The sequence below is a fragment of the Meriones unguiculatus genome, chromosome 3 (genome assembly GCF_030254825.1).
Source record: "Meriones unguiculatus strain TT.TT164.6M chromosome 3, Bangor_MerUng_6.1, whole genome shotgun sequence".
NCBI classification, from domain to species: Eukaryota; Metazoa; Chordata; class Mammalia; order Rodentia; family Muridae; genus Meriones; species Meriones unguiculatus.
In genome coordinates, this window is record NC_083351.1 from 86,410,648 (window position 1) to 86,431,290 (window position 20,643).

The following is a 20,643-nucleotide window of genomic DNA, read 5'->3' on the forward strand; positions in this document are numbered from 1 at the left end:
ATGATAAGTTACTGGTATCTGCGATTGATTATTTCATACCTGCCTTCCTATCACTAACTTTGATTTCTCATTTTTGAAATTTAATAATCAGCTTCCTTTACTCTCTTCATTCTCTACAGAATCTTATGTGTCTGGTTTTGGGATTCAAATGAGTGCATTTGTAGCTATCGGGAAAGGACTCCTGTTTAATATATACCATAATTAAAAATGGTTTTCTTGGTTCTGTTGCTCTCCTTGTAGACCTTCTGTCCTCTCCAGATCTAACTATTATTTCCCACTTCTTTCATAAGATTCCCTGCATTCTGCCCAAAGATTGCCCAAAAGTCTCAACATTTGCTTTGATAGTCTGCAAGGCAGAGCTTTTCAGAGGTCCTCTGTGTCAGGCTCCTGACTTGTTCCCTCTTTTCTCCTTCTTCCTGTGTCCATCCTCTTTGCCTTTCAGGGTGGGGATTGAACATTTTAGCCAGAGTCCTCTCTCTTCATTAGTTTCTTTAGGTGTACATATAATATAGGTTTATCCTATATTATATGTCTAAATGAGTAAGTATATACCATGTGTGTCTTTCTGCTTCTGGGATAGCTCACTCAGGATGATCCTTTCCAGATCCCACCATTTACCTGCAAATTTCATGATTTCCTTGTTTTTCATTGCTGAGTAATATTCCATTGTGTAGATGTACCCACAATGTCTGTATCCATTCTTCAGTTGAGGGGCATCTGGGTTGTTTCCAGCTCCTGGCTATTACAAATAAAGGTGCTACAAACATGGTTGAGCAAATGTCCTTATTGTGTACTTGAGCCTCTTTTGGATATATGCCTAGGAGTCCTGAGACTCATACTCCAACCAAGTACCATGCTTGGAGATAACCTAGAACCCCTGCACAGATGTAACCCATGGCAGTTCAATGTCCAAGTGGGTTCCATAGTAATGGGAACAGGGACTGCTTCTGACATGAACTGATTGGCCTGCTCTTTGATCACCTCCCCCTGAGGGGGGAGCAGCCTTACCAGGCCACAGAGGAAGACAATGCAGCCACTCCTGATGAGACCTGATAGAGTAGGATCAGAAGGAAGAAAAAGAAACCCTCCCCTACCAGTGGACTTTGGGAGGGGAGTGTGTGGATAAGGGGGAGAAAAGAAGGAATTGGGAGGGGAGGAGGGAGGGAACTAGAGGGGAGATACAAAGTACATAAAATATAATTTAAAAAAAAAGGTTTTCTTATTATATTGGAACAAGTTTACCTTTGCCAAAGTGAAAAGAGAATACATGTAAACAAAGTAGCCCTTGACCATTTTGTGAATTTCTCTTCCTAAGACTACCTAGAAGACAGCAGGATAAAGACTGACATGATGTAATAAGAACATGAATGTATCTATTCCACAAGATAGCATCCTGTGATGGAGACATTATTCTAAACAGGTGACCACATGGCATGTCAGAAATTAGCATTTCCACAAAGCACTGGGAAGGAGGGAAGGAGGGAAGGAAGGAAGGAAGGAAGGAAGGAAGGAAGGAAGGAAGGAAGGAAGGAAGGAAGGAAGAAAAATGGATGGAAGGAAAAAAGTAAGGGAAGAAGAAAGGAAGGAAAAAAGGAAGGGAAGGAGGAAAGCAAAAGGGAAGAAAGAAAGAAAGAAAGAAAGAAAGAAAGAAAGAAAGAGGAGATGGAAGGAAGAAAGAGAGGGAGGAGAGAGGAAGAGAGGAAGGAATGAAAAAAGGAAGGAAAGAAGGAAGAAAAGAAAAAGGACCCCAATCAGCAGAAATATTGACTCAGTGATGCTAAATTTCATTTGCTTGATGAACACCTTTTGAGTTTTTGGTAATCTTAAGTAAGGTCAGTTTGTAGATAGCTTATTTTCATTCCATTAATGAAGTGTGGAAAAATGCTTGGGGGGCCCATTGTGATGCCCTAGAACTTCTTCAAGGAATTTTCTGTCCATTTAGCCCCCAAATTATTAACAGCTTGGTTGTATAAATGTCCAAAGAACACTTGATTAATTTTATTGTTCAGTTAGCCTTCTGTGGATATGTGTTTTTAAAACAGAAGGTTTTTCAAGCACATGGACAGCTACATTCAGCAGGAACACACATGGCAGTCTGGGAACTCCCACCAAGCCTTGGAAAATAAATTTATAAGCATCTTGTGGCTAGGTTAGTCCAAGGCTCATAGAATGAAGAAAACTGATTCTTCATGTTGAGTTTCTTTTCAAATTATTCTTGTTTTGCAGCATTAACCTTAACTTTACATAGAAATTAATAGAGTACCTATATACAATGGGCATGAAAATAGTCTTATCTCTATAGATATATAATTTATGGGAATCAAATCATGACAACCTCATCCTGAGATGAAATGTATAGATGGTTTCTTAAGTTTCATATGGTCTAAAATATAGGACAAATTTCATTTTGTACACCAACTACTTGTTTACGGTGACAAATGTCATGTCTTTCCACGTATTGCCAAGTATAATATGCTTTGTGGCTGCAACAAGCCAAGAGAGAGGGGAATGAGGCACTTAGGATGGACAGTTCTGAAATCAGATAGGCTGGGTATTAATGAAGCAACTAGTAAGACTATCCATTTGTGAGACCTTGGAAAACTTATTTGGCTCACAAGACCTCTGATTTTCATCATTAATCCCAGGGAAGTAAGACCCATTCCCTGTCTTTTGCTTCAGCTACATTACTTTCCTTGGGGCCTATGGCCATAGATTACTGACTTCTTGAGGAGGTTTACTGTCTTAGTTGTTCATATTTGTGCTATTGCAATTGGATCCAGGCATGTGGGTTTATGGTGATTGAAGTGTTTTTTGGCAAAGCTATCTGGTCTCATCTTTATTGAGTGGTGTTTCCTTCTTTGGTTGCTGTTGTTCACTCCTCACTCTGTGTTTCCAGCCAAGTGTTATGGTTGTGGGATCCCTGGTAGATAGTGTTTAAGTGGATCACCTGGTGTCACAAACGAAAGAAGACAGATTAGAAAGAAAGGATGACAGGGGCAACAAAAAGGAATTAGAGAGACTCTGGGTCTGCAATCCCTAGTCCCTAGCAGATAGAGGTAGGTGAGAAACAGAGTCCTGTACACAGGCTTTTGCTAGACTGAGATTAAAGCATTTGGTGAGACTGGAATAGAGGATAGGAAAGAAGACAATGAAGGTCAGTTACCTGAATTCCAGGCTAGTGTGGCCGCTGGAGGTTCCTGATAGAGAGTGGTTCTGTGGGGTTGGCAGGATTAACAAAGAAAAGGAAATGAACTAGAAGGAAAAGCTGAAAGGGGTGGTGGGAAAAACTAGGACAAGATGGCAGGGTGGAGACTGAGTTTACCAATGTCATTTATTCTATCAGTTCTTATGAGATGAATTAGATAACATTTTAAAACCACTTAAGTTCCTACCACAGAGCATTGGAGAATGCTATCTCTGTTGCTGGACTGAGATAAGACGCTAATTCTTAGACACATAAGTGCCGGAGCCAGCCAGCAGAGTCGAACGGTTCTTGAGTTGGGAGTGAGGATTAAAATTAATAAAATAAACACACAGCACACTGGAAACTTTTTAAAGGTCTAGACTCGACAGCCACAGCAAAAGGCAGCCTGCTGCTGCAAGCAGTGCCAGCAGCAAGTCTCAAGTCTCTGCCTCCTCCTCTGCCTTCTGACCACTTTATTTTTTGAGGAGTTACTTTCAGCCAGTAAAACATCTAAGAACAATAGGTTAATTTGCACAAGGAGCCTGAGGAACAGGTGTGACCCTCATAAGCTATCTCACTTGCTGTCACAAACAAAAGGAGATGGACTTGCAAGTTTTCCTCTGCCATTAGTAAAGGCCTCCTAAAAACCATCTCTCCGCTGGGATTTAAATATCAAAGCAGGCCGCTGGAGTCAGCTCCTGACATGTCCTCCTTTTTTATATTTTTAAATTTTGCCATAACTTAAGAGTTATAGAGCAGAAGATTGTGCCTGTCTTAGGTTGTTTCTCTCAAAAGGTATATATTTTTTATTCATGTCCCCATTTTTCAGTCAATATTTGTACATGAATTTTCATACACCCCAGAGAAAACTTACCCGTCTCCGACTACCAACCTCTGCTAGGGTGGACACTGTGATATGATCTTGTGCAGATCAGCTCAGCTTTGACACACCAAAAGGCCTTCAGGCAGATTTTAGTTGTCACTGATAGGAGTGGTCTCCTATCACAAGCCAAGTCCAAAGTAACACTCCAAAAGTGACTAGCAGGTGACTCCCTTTGTAAATTACCAAGTCTGAGAAACAGTTAGAGGAACCATAGTAAAAGGCTGTCGAGCAAACAGAACCATTTGAAAGCTTAACATCTCCAAACAGCAAAACAAAAGGAGCATTTACGTAGGCAGTTACAGGGCCTCCCAATAGTTCCTGAAGCAAGTCTGTTTTGCTCTGCTGAAAACCAGAGCCAGATTAAAGTTTCACAGTTAGTTCTTTTTTGATTTTGTTGAGGTTTGTCCTTATTAACTAAACAGTCAAGTCTAGTTTATTATATAAGAGGTTTTTCTTCATGATGTCTTCTCCCAGAAGCAGAATGAAACAAAGGCAGGTCAGGAGCTTAGGTCTAACGCAGCTTTTCAGTCTAGGTCAGGGCAGAGTTTACGGTTGTCTGCAGCGGGAACATCTTTCTGGGGAACAACTGCAAACCGTACCAGCCTCTCTGGATCCACCTGGCTCCCTCTGCGTCCTGTGGAAAAACACAGACATGCCCTCTTCCCCATATTAATACAGGGTCGGGGCCCTGTCATAATCCAGTAATTGGATCTTTCCATTTTACTTGGGCAAAATTATCTTTGGTATTAGGATGCCACAATCGATCCGCCACAGAACAGCCTTGTGTATCCACATTTAAAAAATTTAAAATAAAGAGAGCATGATTAATATTTGGGGATATGACTCCCCCCTTTTTTATTTTTTCCAATTGGTTATTAAGAGATCCATGGGCTTGTTCCATAATTTTTTGGCTTTGGGGATTACATGGAATGCCAGTTTTATGACTTATATTAATTTGTACACAAAAACGCTGAAAAGCTAGACTTGTATATCCCGATCCATTGTCAGTTTTTATAATGGAAGGAATATCAATTGCAGCAAAACACTTCAAGCAATGACTTATAATATGTTTGGTGGCTTCCCCTGTTAAGGGAGTTGCCATGATAAATCCTGAAAAAGTGTCTATTGTTACATGAACATATTTTAGTTTCCCAAATTCTGGGACATGAGTTACATCCATTTGCCACAAATGATTGGGAGTCAAACCTCTAGGATTGACACCATAATGAGGTACATTAAAATGTTCAGGGCAAGAGGAACATGATCTTACAATTTGTCTAGCAGCTTCTCTAGTAATATTAAATTGTTTTCTTAAGCTCTTGCTATTTTGATGATGTAATGCAAGAGAATTTTGAGCCAATTCTTGTTTAGTTAATCCAACCAAATGTGTGGCTAGATCTACCAAATCATTTCCTAAAGTTAAAGGTCCAGGAAGCCCTGAATGAGCTCTAATATGCCCTATGTAACAAGGCTGCACATGGCTCCAAATACTTTGTTGAATCTCTCTAAATAGAACTTGTATTTGTTTATTAGCTGTATTAACATATGTTACAGTCTCTAGGACTTGTAAAGCTTTAGCTATATAATGGCTATCAGTATACAAGTTGAAAGAGGTAGAAACCAAATTTTTAAAGACTGCAGCAACAGCTCATAATTCTACAACTTGAGCTGAGGCTGGCAATGTTTGCAAAACAAAAGTTTGTCCTTCTAGTACATAAACAGCTTTTCCATTTGAAGATCCATCAGTGTATGATACTGTTGGAACTTGAGGTAATGGCTTTTGTTTAATTATTTTAGGAAATACAAAAGCATGCTCATTGACAAATTGAAGTAATTTATCTTTTGGATAATGATTATCAGTATGTCCTAAGTAATGAGCAAAAGCTATCGCCCAACAATCTACATTTTGAAATAACCAATCTACTTGTTGTTTGGTAAAAGGGACTCCGATTAAGGAGGGCTCTCTACCAAAATATTTACGAGATTCTGTGCGAGCCATTAAAACTAAACTAGCCACTGCTTCATAATATGGTGTCAGAACTTGAACAGGAGACACAGGCAGGTGCAACCATAATAATGGTCCTTCTTGCCACAATACAGCAGTTGGAGTATGAACAGTAGCCAAAATATATGTGCCCCATTCTTTTGAATAATCAATATATTGAACATGCTGCTTTTCAATAACTAATTCTATCTTTTGCAAAGCATCACGAGCTTTTTGGTAAGTTCCCTTTTTGACAAAGGATTAGCCTCTCCTTTTAAAATGTCAAAAAGTGGTTTTAGTTCTCCTGTTGTTAATTTTAAATGGGGTCTTAGCCAATTTACACTGTAACAAACAAAGCCCAGTTAGTTATTTTAGTTGAAGTTTCAATAAATTGGTGGGCCCTTACCAGAAAGAGCTGACAAATACCTTGCAGCCAGAGAGCTTTGAATTTTAGCTGTTATTAACCTAATTATTTGGATTAGTACTATTGTCTGTAACTTAGTACCCCAATCCTTGGCCTTTTCCCTATTTTCTCCTTTCTTTCTAACAGGTCTCAAGGCTGCTTGGCAAGCACTGTTAGCATTCTCATAAGCCAATTGTTTCACTAATAACAATCCAGACTTTTTATCACTTATAAGTCTGTTTGCTGCTTGCATTAATCTTACCACAAAATCTTGAAATAACTTATCATGTCCCTGACAGATTTTAGACAAATCCTCCACCTGTCTACCTGCTTGTGTAAACTTATTCTAGGCCCTCCGGGCAGCAGTATTGACCTGAGAATAAACGGCCACATCAAAATCCAATTGCTGTCCTATTTCCCTGTAGATTCCTTCTCCAGCAAGCATGTCATAAGTTATAGGAATTTACTGGGCTCGAATAAGTTCAGCTGTAGCTTGACAATGCTCTGCAAAATCTGACTTCCATAATAAATTATCTCCTCCTGGTAAGCATGCTCTTGCTAACTGTTTCCAGTCCCCTGGACAGAGAGCTTCAGTAGACATGGATTCCAGCAGAGCCAGGGTGAAAGGCACTGTAGGTCCATATTGGGAGCATGCAGATTTTAATTCTCTTATCTGTTTAAAAGGTATAGGAGCATGGACTCTCACCATATTACCGTGTCCATCAGGTTGCTCCAAAACTGGAAAACTATAAACCTCAGATACGTCTTCTCCATTCTGCCTGGCTTCTTCTAAAGAAGCTTGTAAAGCAGATACAGATGTTTGTACAGTGGACAAAGGGAAAGGTCCCCTTGTCTTCTGGACCATTGAAACTGTAGTATTCCCAGGAGGAGGGCCTAAGCCTTCCACCAATGATGGAGTTGGAGTGGGAGATTGAGCCTCATTTTCCTTAGTAGTTAATTCTCCATTTTTTTTTTTGTTTATTTCCTCCAAGCCATACACCAGTCTTTTAATTTCTTTTTGCCAAGGCTTACACTTTTTAACATGCATAACGTGCTGATCTGGTTCTTCCTCCAACTCTGCAACCTCATTAGGTTGCAAGTCTTCCTCAAAGTCTCCTTCTAGCAAGAAATTATTGTCATCAGAAGGGCAATACAATTCCTCTGGAGGAGCTGATGGTATAATAACATTTTCTCTTGAAGCTTGCCATCTTTCTAACTTCCTTCTCTCTGAACCTGAAAGTTTAGCTTTCTCAGTTTCCTGCTGCTTATACAGACTACTTTTAATTAAGTTACATAAAGAAAACGCTAGGCTAATGCCTTGTCCCATTTTTATTCTGGGATTTACTCACCGCACCCCTTCTACTTAACGCGAGCTTGACAAACACTGCGGTGTCCTTCACTGAATCCCTGTATCTCAAGTCCCATGTCCGGACGCAAATCTGCCGGAGCCACAAGCAGAGTCGAATGGTTCTTGAGTTGGGAGTGAGGATTAAAATTAATAAAATAAACACACAGCACACTGGAAACTTTTTAAAGGTCTAGACTCGACAGCCACAGCAAAAGGCAGGCTGCTACAGCAAGCAGTGCCAGCAGCAAGTCTCAAGTCTCTGCCTCCTCCTCTGCCTCCAGCCTTCTGACCACTTTATTTTTTGAGGAGTTACTTTCAGCCAGTAAAACATCTAAGAACAATAGGTTAATTTGCACAAGGAGTCTGAGGAACAGGTGTGACCCTCACAAGCTGTCCCACCTGCTGTCACAAACAAAAGGAGATGGACTTGCAAGTTTTCCTCTGCCATTAGTAAAGGCCTCCTAAAAGCCATCTCTCTGCTGAGATTTAAATATCAAAGCAGGCCACTGGAGTTGGCTCCGGACACATAAGAAACTGGCATTTTTAAAAAAAGTCCTTTTAAAGAAAAGCTGCAAAGAAAGTGTTATAAGCTCACAGAGCTGGCTCCTACCTTTTCTGTTGTTTCTGCCTGACATTTGACACAGTTTCAACAAAATCAACATCATTACATTATTATCACTTAAACTTCAAACCCTCTTAGATTTTGCCAACTTTCCCTTTCTTTTATTTTCCACCTCAGAATTCCATTTAGAATATTACATCCTATTCCTTTTCGCCTGTCTTTTTGAGCTCCCTCTTTGTTTGAAACAGTTCTTAAACATTTCGTATAATGACCATGACCATTTTTAAGAGTAGCACTTAGGTATTTGTTTAATAGAACACCCCTAAATTTGGCCTTAGCTGATATGTGCCTGACAGTTCAACTCTGTGACTGGTAGAAGACAAACACTTACCAAAGAGTCTAGCACACACTGGGCCAGCACTGATCATGTGGGTAAAGTTAAGGTTGTGTTTACCAAACCTGTCTACCATGAATTTACCTAAAGCCTTTCTCTTGCCGGAACCTATGGAAGCAGTTCACTAATTGCATGCCACATTAGGCAGTACAGAGTCATGTTTCACCTTGCTGAGGAAAAAGAAAACAAACCACATTATTTGCAAGCATCGTGTATGGAAGAGTTTTATTTTCTCCCCATTTATCTTTATTGACACTTTGTATCAGTATGATCAGTTATTTTATAACTTGGATCATATTCTTGAATCATATAACTTGGATCATATAAAATTGATGGTTTGGTTGTTCCAATTGCTTTGGGTTTGGCCACTGGAAGTCTTTTATTGTGTTGTTTTGAGATTTTCCACTTGTGGAGACTACAAGATCCCCAGGCTCACTATGTATATTTACTATCCATTTCTATGTAACTCTTCTAAAAAGTATTTAAAGTTTTGTTTTAGGAGTTTGGTCTGCACGTATGTCTGTGTACCATGTGTGTGCCTGATGATTGCGGAGGAGAGAAGGGAGTGTAGGATGCCATGGAGCTGAAGTTACAGATGGTTGTGAGCCACCAAGTGAGTGCTAAGAATCAAACCCAGGTCCTCTGGAATTGTTGCCAGTGCTCTTACCTACGGATATATCTCTCCAGCCGCCCCTCCAACTCCTTATTCTTTAGTGTGCATAACTAGGGAATGTATACAGCCATGCATAGGGCTTGGGGGTTAAGTATTTTTGCTACTCTCACAGAGGACCAGGCTTCAGTTCCCAACAACCATAGCAGGTTGCCCCCAATCAGCTGCATCTTTAGTTCCAGAGGACTGGACAACCTCTTCTGGCTTCTGTAGGTACTTATACCTAGACACAGAAACACACAGGTACATAAGAATTTTAAAGTATTTAAAACCACATTTAGACATTTATCTATAAACTGATTAGCCTATGTTAAATTCATGTTGATATCTCCAGATCTAGTCTCATGTTACATGATTTATTCTAACTGTATTGTTTGCTTTTCTATAACCTCCCATTATACCAGTGATACACTGTGCTTATAACATCTGCCATTTATTTATTTGTTTGTTTAACCTTGTTATATGTGTGGGCAGCTATTTCAGATTTGTTAATGCATATCCCATGAGAAGCAATTTTCTACTAGAGTAGAATATTGCTTACATTCCTTTTCTGAGTATAATTTGAACAGCTTTGGATCAGCCTCATGACCTCTCAAGGTGATCCTTCCTAATATAGAATTATATTTGGCTTTCTCGATTGTGTAAATATTCTCCTCACAGCCTGATCCTGTTGGCATATCTAAATCGATTTGCATGAAGTCTAGACCCTGCATGTCTTTTATTGATAGTTTCTGCTAAGAGCTATTTGTCTACGTATTCTTGACAATATTGATTCTAGAAGCTACTCTTTTAATTTCTGTGACAGTTATTGACTAAATCTTACTAGCAATGAGTTTTTATTAGGCCCTTGGGTATTCCAGATTTGATTTGTTCAAGAGATGTTGTTAGGAGACATCACAGAAAAGGGAATTTGGATTTCAAGAAATCCCGTGAGTTGTGATATGGGGACAAGGTGATGTCATTGTTTACCTAGACTGATAAATCTACTATAATATCAATGTAAAACATCAGCAAATAGTCTCCTCTAGCAGTCAATCTAAAATAAAAAGTCACAATATAGCTTACTCCCAGATGTCACAGGCGTGTACTAATCCACATGCCCTGTGTTTATATATCAAAACCTCTTCAGTAAATGGCAGCCTTCTGTGCTTCTGTTTCATGCACCTCACTTATGAATTACAGGGGGAAAAACCCTAAAGTATATGAATGTATTAATATATCCCATTTATTTTTTATGTATAAGGATCAATCACTTTATAAATACTGTATTGTGTTGGTCAAAAGCCACTCTAGATTTAGAATGCCAATGTCACATGAATATTAGTTAGCAAAACTGTTCACCAAAAGTAAAGCAGTAACCAACCAAGGACCATGTATGGAGAGGAGCCAGACCTCCAGCTCAGATGTAGCCATAGGCAACTCAGTCTATATGTGGGTTCCCTGGTAAGGTGAGCACGGGCTGTCTCTGACATAGGCTATGTTGCTCACTCTTTGATCACCTTCCCCTGGGAGAGAGGCTATGTCAGGCTACAGAGGAAGAGGATGCAGGCAGTTCTGATGAGACTTGATAGGCTATGGTCAGATAGTAGAGGAAAAAGGTTTCCCCTTTCTGTGGACTAGGGAAGGGGAATAGGGGGGAAGAGACAAGGGAGGGAGCTACAATTGGGATATAAAGTAAAAAAGTTATAAAACAAATAATTTTAAAAAGACAAAAACAAATAAACAAAAGTAAATCAGTGACAGATTAGTAGAATGTTTCCCAAAGAGCTTATGTTTTAGCAAAAGCCATTGTTTGTCACACTATTTAAGTCATTAAGTCTACGTTTAAATGGTTCCAGGGCAGCCATTTGTTGATGAAGGAGTTGGTTAACTACAACTTCCCACACTCAACAAAAGCCACCAGCCCTCTATAATCTGCTCAGTCTCTACAATTAGCTGCCAAGTACTTACTGCAAATCTGCAAAGATTTTACTCCAGGGGTTGTGGTTTGCAACTCTGGTGTTGTTCTGGGCCCTATCAATTGTGAAAGCAAAGAAGCTGCAGGGTTGCCCTGTTTCTTCTCTTTAGAGAGACACAGAGTCCCAAGTTCAATGGAATGGTATTACCTGATCTTCAGGATATGTAAACACACCATAATTTTTAATTTTTATTTTTTATATTAATTACAGTTTATTTACTTTGTATCCCAGATAATACATCTGTGCAATATGATCTAGGGCAGTTGCTGTGACAAAGCAAATGTTTTACAGTCTAAATATTTGCTCACTATATGGGAACCAATAGAGTTGAGACTAGGATAGAAGCTGGAAAGAGTTCTCATTGATTGCAACTGCCCTTTCATGTTCAGAGCCAGATTACTAGAAAAATTAGGGAGCCCTGTGTGTGTGCTAGCAAGTAATTTGGAAGAGCTTGGCTAATTTACCTTACGATAATTGCTTAGAAACATTGTCAAAGTGCCTAGGTCTCTCTATGACAAATACTATCAGGCTGGGGTTCTCTGTGCTAGTGGATCAAGGTCAGGACTACTCACTAGTGAGACATCTGTGCACATCTGGAATAACCCAAAGGACACACACTAAACTGGACTTGAAATGATATTGTACACAGGCCTCTTGCCTGCTGTGTAAACTCCTGTATCTGCATCATGTAGCCACTGAGTGTAACTTAAAAAGGAAAAGCATTGAATCCATATTACACCCTGATTCTTTTTCACCCATAAAGTGGGAAGGTTGATGTCTACCTCATTTGCTGAATGTTATTATAACATAAATGCAAAATCAGTAACTATTATATCATTATATACCTGTCATTAAAATTACATAAATGTAAAATTAGTGAAAGTGTTCTACTGACTGTATAGTATACATATGCTTATATTTACCTATGTATATACATAAATCCTACCCATATTACAATCAGTAAATAGGTACAGTTGGAGGTCGCAGTCTTTAGAATGTGCATCAGTTTCCCCAGCTTGCCTTGTTCACATTTCCATTCAGGAACAATTATGATCCTCACTCACTTTCATCCTGAAAATATGACCCATTTTGGAAAAGTTATATGATTGCCCTAAATAAAGATAAAAAGGAGAGCACTGATTTCACAGACATCCAGGAATAGATTCTGCCTTGGTGCTGATGAATGAAGTATTGCTAGACAATCACTGGGTTAGCACAGGTCTTCCTGCAGATACCAAAAGACTTCACTCATTTTACTTCAAAGCCTTGGCAACTTTTTCAAGGAGTGTTTCTGCTTTCTGTTTAGTATATCATTGTGCATTGATTTTGTGTGGTTTGATTTTTCAAATGTCTTCTTGGCCTTTCTTACTCTTGTTTTCCTCTTGAAATTTTTCTTCCAGTCTGACAAACAGTACTTTAGCAAATCTCACTCCAAACACTGACCTGACAAGTAAATCTGGAAGATGGATTCAAATTGATTCCATAATTTGCACCTCACTCTCAGGACTGATACACAAGTATCTACCTCAGTTTACAAGTTCATCTAAATAAACCATTCTTTAAATAGAGCTCTAGACATTTTTTATTTTCATTCCAAATTCAACATCAAAGCCACAATTCTTTACTGTTCCTTTTTTTAATTTTGTGTTTTTTATTTAATTATTTTTATTTTTATTAATTACAGTTTATTCACTTTGTATCCCCCCTGTACCTTCCTCCCTCCTCCCCTCCCAATCCCACCCTCCCTCTTCCCCACCTGTGTCCCTCTCCCAGTCCACTGAAAACGGAGGTCCTCCTCTCCTTCCATCTGACCCCAGTCTATCAGGACTCATCAGGAGTGGCTGCATTGTCTTCTTCTGTGGCCTGGTAAGGCTGCTCCCCCCTCAGAGGGAGGTGATCAAAGGGCAGGCCAATCAGTTCCTGTCAGAGACAATCCCTGTCCCCATTACTATGTAGGCCACTTGGATACTGAACTGCCATAGGCTACCTCGGTACAGGGGTTCCAGGCCATCCCTATGAGTGGTCCTTGGCTGGAGTATCAGTTTCAGAAAAGAACCGTGTGCCCAGAATTTTAGGATCTGTCACTGTCCTTGTGGAGCTCCTGTCCTTTCCAGGTCTTACTATCTCCACTTTTTTTTATAAGATTCCCTGTACTCTGCCCAAAGTTTGGCTATGAGTCTCAGCCTGCAGGGTAGAGCTTTTCAGAGGCCCTCTCTCCCTTCTCCAATGTCCATCCTCTTTGCCTTTCTGAATGGAGATTGAGCATCTCCATTCTTAACCAGAGTCCTCCTTCCTGATTAGCTTCCTCGGGTGTACAGATTTTAGTTTGTTTATCCTATGTTATATGTCTAGTATCCACTTATGAGTGAGTATATACCCTGTATGTCTTTCTGCTTTTGGGATACCTCACTGAGGATAATCTTTCCTAGGTTCCACCATTTGCCTGCAAATTTCATGATTTCCTTGTTTTTAATTGCTGAGTAGTATTCCATTGTATGAAAATAACCTAGAACCTCTGCTCAGATGTAGCCCATGGTGGCTCATTGTCCAAGTGGGTACCCTGGTAAGGGGAACAGGGACTGTTTCTGACATGAACTCAATGGCTGGCTCTTTGACTCCCCCCCCCTGTGTGGGGGGGAGCGAGGAGCGGCCCTGCTCGGCCACAGAGAAGGACTTTTCAGCCAGTCCTGAAGATACCTGATGGACCAGGATTGGATGAGGGTGGAGGGGGTTCTTCCTTACAGGTGAACTTGGAGGGGGGCAGGAGGAGATGAGGGAGGGTGGGTGGGATTGGGAGGGAATGAGGGAGCAAGATACAGCTGGGATACAAAGTTAATGAACTTTAACTAATATTAAAAAAATTTTAAAAAAATTTAAAGTGAAAAGAATTCTTTCCATTGTTCCCTGATGATCTACTTATATGAAAATTCTTTATCTTCACCTCTATGCTGTTTACTTCACAACATAAAATATTTACGGAATAAAGGGAAAAATAAAGAGAAAAACATTGTTTTCAGACAGAATATACTACAGTTGGTCATAATTACAAAGTGACCTTGTTTTTGCCAATGTCATGATCCCTTTCAGGGTCTGAAACCCTGAAAACATCAATCACTGAATATTGGGTAGCCCTGACTAGATTCATGCTGTGACGTTGGTGGTGATCTGTTTTTATTGTTACAGGGAATGAGAGCTTAGAAGAGAACTACGTCCAAGACAGTAAAATGGGGTTTGTCATCAATGCCATCTACGCCATGGCACACGGTCTGCAGAACATGCACCATGCTCTGTGTCCTGGCCATGTGGGCCTGTGTGATGCCATGAAGCCTATTGATGGCAGGAAGCTCCTGGATTTCCTCATCAAATCCTCTTTTGTTGGTGTGTCTGGAGAGGAGGTGTGGTTCGATGAGAAGGGAGATGCTCCTGGAAGGTAAAGAATCTCTATCTTTGTGACCCCTGAACCGACAGGAGCAACAACTAGGGTTCTGTTTATTTCTGTGGTTTGGGAATGTTGAAGATAACACCTAGACAGAAAAAAATACAGCTGAAACTAAGACCATACCACTTCTGCAAAGGCCAAAATACTTAGTCTTTAACTCTAAGAATACCACACCCTGCTAGCTACTCTCATACTAAGAAATCACCTGTGCTTTCTCTCAGGATGTCTGAGATCTCCATGAAGGCTTTACAGCTGAATAGCAGAGCCTTGCCAAGCACTGTATGCACCAGGCAGCAACAGTCACATTGATGGACACATGCCACTCTCCTCATGCATATTCCACCAGATTAATACTATGTGACAACAACAAAATCCTATATGTACATCCTTATTTCTCAGGCTAACAAGTTTTTGTTTATATGCCTCAAAAGAAGAAAGACTTGAGGCTCTGGGAAATGGAATTTGATTTATAGTAGTTTTCAAAAAATTAAGCAAATAGAAAAGGGAAATTATACATAATATGCATATTATATATAATTTTTATTTGAGTCATTTTACATACATTCAGTTCTGTAACATTTGTTTTGATGCCATCAGTGAGTTCATATATAGCTGGTACATATTGAATATGGTCTGTGTTAAGATTAGCTGCATTCATTCATACACATTTCCTAGGAAAGAAATAATAAAAATGGCAAAGGAATTGAAATCTGTAGCATGAAGACAAAAGACCCTGAACCCATAGATGATACCCAGTGTTTCCATTACACAGATCCTGCTATCTTCCATAGTGTGGTTCTATAGACTTAGAGATTCCAAGGGACAAATGTTTTATGCTAAGATGAAACATTAGATTAGTTATGTCTTATGACTTGGTGCATTGATTTCCTTCTCTGACACATAATGAAAGAGTGTCACAGTTAGCCTGTTACTAAGAATCACACAGAGAGCAAGTGGTAGAAGCAGTGTGATCTGGGGCTTGTTATCACTTTGCCACACCATGCTGCTTTTTATCTAATCCTAAAATTAGGCAAAATTGCTGAAAGTTTTCTTTGTGTCATGATACAAGTACTGTGAGAGACTTTGCATGGAGGTGTCAAGTTCCACCTGTGGAGAATCCCTTATGGGGGCTAAGTGGAGTCTCCCCATAAAAATCGAACAGCTTTGTACAGGATAAATGATATGTCTTTATCAACAATTAAAACCATGTACTACAGGATTCAATGCAAGATGGCAGTTAGGTGATTGGAATCTGCGTGGAATGGATGATTCAGAGCCAGGGAATGTGGGGCCTTAAGTACCTTAGAAATTGGCATCAGGAGGAATAAAACAGCTTGAGATTTAGAAGAGAGATCACCCAACCATCTAATCCCACTATTGTAATACTGAGTGCACTGGAAATGGGGTTTAGTAGAGGTTCAGGCTTGCCCTGTAAAACTTTCCTTCATAATTCCAAACAGCAGTAAATAAAACAACAACAACAACAACAATAATAATAATATATAGCAATAACAGAACTTCAAAACACATGAGGAACTTACACATGTTTGATTAGCACAGGGATGGAGCATTTTCACACTTAGCAAATGCACATTTCCTTCCTCTTTTTCTATTTATACATCATCCAGATTATCAGCTTTTGTCTCTTTCATCTCTAATTACATTTTAACTTCTGTGTCTTCCTCTGCATCCTTTTTCAGGAATCATTTGCTCTTCTATGAAACTGGTCAACTTAGTCCAATTTTTTTTTTCTCACTACTTCCCTTTGGCTTCTAGCTCCTGTCATAACATCACATGTTCTTGGTCCCTCTGGTAATTTTTTCAGTTATTCATCACATAACATAAACTGAATGCAGTGAGAAGATTTTGTGTGGATATGATTTACATAAGGACATTTCAAATAAACTACAACAACATTCTGGGAAGAAACACTGGTGTTAAAAAAAATGGCATGGGGGAAGCTGATTTATGATTTATGTGCCAGTACTGGAAGCTGTTTTTTAGTAACCTTGAATTCCTTCTTTGATATTCTTAGATTTTGTTGTTGTTATTTTTCTTCCTTCATTTGAATATTTTTTTAAAAAGTGTTTTCATAAGAAAATATTGTGAAATTTTCTGTTTCTAAATGCTAATGAAGTATAAACCAGTTTTCATTATGAGAGAGTGAATGAGGAGGTGCTAACAAGAGTCTTGGGAAAATGACTTTTAGGGAGAAGATGGTTTAATCTGGCAGTTTGCAAATATGACATTATTGATACTTGTAAGGAAGTGTCATATCCTAATATGGAGTAAAGAGTAGGAATTAATGAAAAGAAAAACAGAGAAAGACTTGTATTGAACAGTCACAACAGGATCACTGCAGTGAGTGTTCAAAATGAAAGATTTTGGAGGCATAAACTGCTCATTAATCCCCAGATGATTGTTACAAGCTCACAATTAATAGCCACTTAACTTTCACTCAGAGCTACTCTGAAATATTCTGATAAGCCACAGCAACAAGGGGGATAATAATTATTAGCCAAAGCCAGAACAGCAAAATGATAAATAACGAGCTCTGGGCACACTATAAGTTTTCTCCACTAGCCAAGGGGAAAGTCCTTTATTTTCCATAAGTCAGATTTTAAGGAAACTGCTATTTGTAGAAAGCAAATTCTAACTGCTATTGTTAGAATCCGCATGTGAAGAAGCCTTGAGATACCCCACAGGTGACAGCACACATTTACAAAGTAAGAACAGGAGAAACAATACCAGTAAATGAATAGTTATTATCTAGATAAGGAGGTAGGCCAGGTACACCCAGTAGATTTTAGAAGCCAACTTCAGGCAGTTAGACAGCAGATGTCTCTAGTAATGAGAATGAGAATTACAAAGTTTCAAAGAAAAAAGTGTTCCAGAATGGATAAAGCAGGGGCATCAGGGTGTAGTAGGGGTAGAGGACTGCTCAGAAAGAGGAAGCTGTGCTGATCAATTGACATCTAGTTCCTTGGGCCAAACATGAAGAGGACCATGATGACTCCTGTTATAGACAGGAGTTAAGGACTGTGCATAGCTGAAAAAGATAATTCCTCTGCAGATGCAGTAAGAAGCCAAGCACTGAGCTTAGACAAACTACTGTATGTTAAAGCAAGAATAAAAAGGAATGAACACTGGAGATTGTTGGAAATGAATGGCTATACTAACACAATATCTTCCCAAGTATTTTATGTAATAGAACTAGTTAGTATGTTATCATGTTCCTAGGAATAGAAATATTAATAATCTTAGGCAATGCTTCACATGCAAAGTGGGGCTACAAGGTACCATGTGACCCGTAGTGGCCATTTGGTGGACCCAATTCAGGAGGCTGGAAAACCTAAGATAAAGTTTGCTGTCTGACAAGGACCTGCTTTCTTACTCATGGATGGTCCCTTCTAATGGTGTCCATCTGTGCTAGAAAGGCAGGAGTGATTCCTAAAGCTGCTTTTGCATAGGCAAGAATTTTAACCCTGAGGACTCCTTTCTCCTGAACTTATCACTGCTCAGTCACTTTGGAGTAAGGGTCTCAGCACAGGAATTTGGGGAAAATGTATATATTCAGATATAAATGTATGTGTCCCAATTTTAAAGTAGCTTCTGATGTGTCTTAGTTTCCCAAATCCAGATGAGACCCTGAAAAGTCTTGCAGAGATTCAGTCCTAAGCAGTGTAACTTACTATTAATATGCGAGACAAGGGCCCAGCTCACACATCCTGATGACAAGTCCTCTGTTCTATTCATTATACTGTCAACTGTCTTCCACTGTAGCCCTGGGGGAAAAATGTCTTCCGGAATTCAGAAGGTATTTTGGCTTCAGTAACTATTTCATGAGAGAAAGAAAAATAGAAAGATACTTGGTGCCATCCATACTACAGTAGATTTCAGATGTCGACTCTGTCTTTGTACAGCATTTGAAGCTACTGAAATAGCTGACACCAGTTGTTCAGTTCCACAAATGTTTCTCTCAGTCAGGGAAGAGATCTCTTTAAATGTCGACGTACAAAATACTAAATTGGCTGACAAGATGGTTTTATTGGTAAGAGTGCTCAATAAGCAAGAGAACCTGAGTTTAAATTCCTCGCACACATAGAGAATACCAGAAACACTCATAACTCTATCTCCAAAAATTGAGGGTTTAGAAACAGAAAGATCCAGGGAGCTCACTGGTCAACCAACCTAGCCAAAATAATGAGCTTCTGAGTTAATGAAAAAACCTAGCACAAGATAGCAAGGTAAAGATTAAAAGAGAATGCCAAATGTCATCTTCCAGACTCTATCAGTGCACATAGGCACCACTGTAATCTAGCATTTATGTGCATGCAGCACACACATATGACACACATACAACATATAATACATACACATATCACATGATACACACATTAAGTCCTTAATCTCTTTACTAACTAAAGATAACCTTTTCAGGTTCCATGCTGTATTTGTACTTAGTAATTGTTCTAAGCTTTGTAAAAACCTCCTACATTTAAAATATTCATTGTAATGAAAATGGCAACTGAGTATAAAAAGGGAATATAAAGTAAAAGTAACAAATTGCAAGGAAATTAATGTTCTTATGGATTGTTAATTGTTTAAGGTGCACTACATGGTTTTAATGAGTTGATCAACTATACTCACATAACATTACCTTTTGAAGTTCAAGCAGAGAAAAATTATAGGAATATGTTATTTATAAAAAACAGATGGTATACAAATATTTTCTAGAGAATCAAAGGAAGTATTCAGAATAAACTGAATATGACAGTCACTGGTGCTGGGATGTGATGATCCAAGCTTTGACCTCTCTTCTCCCACTAAAATCCACTTACAAATTTCACTTATTTTCTTCATCAGGAAAATATCCAATAAGAGTTTTGTGCATTTATTTTCTTTGTAGATATGACATCATGAATCTGCAGTACACTGAAGCTAACCGCTATGACTATGTCCATGTGGGAACCTGGCATGAAGGCGTGCTGAATATCGATGATTACAAAATCCAGATGAACAAAAGTGGAATGGTACGGTCTGTGTGCAGTGAGCCTTGCTTAAAGGGTCAGATTAAGGTAAGGCACAAATGCATCACTAGACATTATTCACAAAGAGATCCCCACCTGTGCAGTAGTGAAGAAAAACAGATATTTTTAAAGCAAGACTTCAGAAAGGATATTGTTGCCCTTATGTTTAGCTACAACTGAAAAGCAAGGGTTTTAGATATTTATATAGGCATTTCAATGATTTGAGATATCTAGATATTCCATTGGGAAGTATGTAAATTATTTAAATAGTTTAAGTTTATATTTTAATAGGAGAGATAGGCTGGGAACTTACATATACTGTAGGCAGCAAAGCGATGAATAATTGCATTAAAAATCTAAACAGAAGTACATGTGGAAACCAGTAATTGTGCTAAATCATAGTGGCATCTATTACTAAAGAAAGCTCTGGGAACCTAATGCACAGCATGGATTGTGATGGATGTATTAATAAATTTCACTGTGGCAATCATTACACAATGCACACATATATCAAACCTCCATGTTGCCCAACTTGATATAATGTTTTGTCAATTATTTTAAAATTAAAAACTTAGGAGCAAGAGTAAATGTGGAAATCAAAGCCAATAAAATCACTTAGTCATAGTTCCAGCTATTGTTAAAGAAGGGAAAAGCTGTACAATGCCAAGAATATAGCTAAAGTAACAATCAGTCTGGGAAGAAGGAAAACCAAAACAATACAGAATCTGTGAATAGCATTGCTCTTTCCCTATGAAGTACTTCGGTCCTCCTGAAAAAAGTATTTTTTT

The 20,643-nt window shown here is 39.0% G+C and overlaps 1 protein-coding gene across 6 annotated transcripts in view; it reads left to right on the plus strand.

Moving 5' to 3' along the window:
• Grm1 (glutamate metabotropic receptor 1) overlaps positions 1 to 20,643 on the plus strand; it is a 476,253-nt gene that overhangs the window by 397,658 nt on the left and 57,952 nt on the right. For all 6 annotated transcript variants that reach the window (XM_060380287.1, XM_060380290.1, XM_060380289.1 and 3 more), the window contains 2 exons: positions 14,570 to 14,816; positions 19,735 to 19,903. In XM_060380287.1, coding sequence (XP_060236270.1) covers positions 14,570 to 14,816; positions 19,735 to 19,903 — 416 coding nt within the window. The remainder of the gene's footprint in view (positions 1 to 14,569; positions 14,817 to 19,734; positions 19,904 to 20,643) is intronic.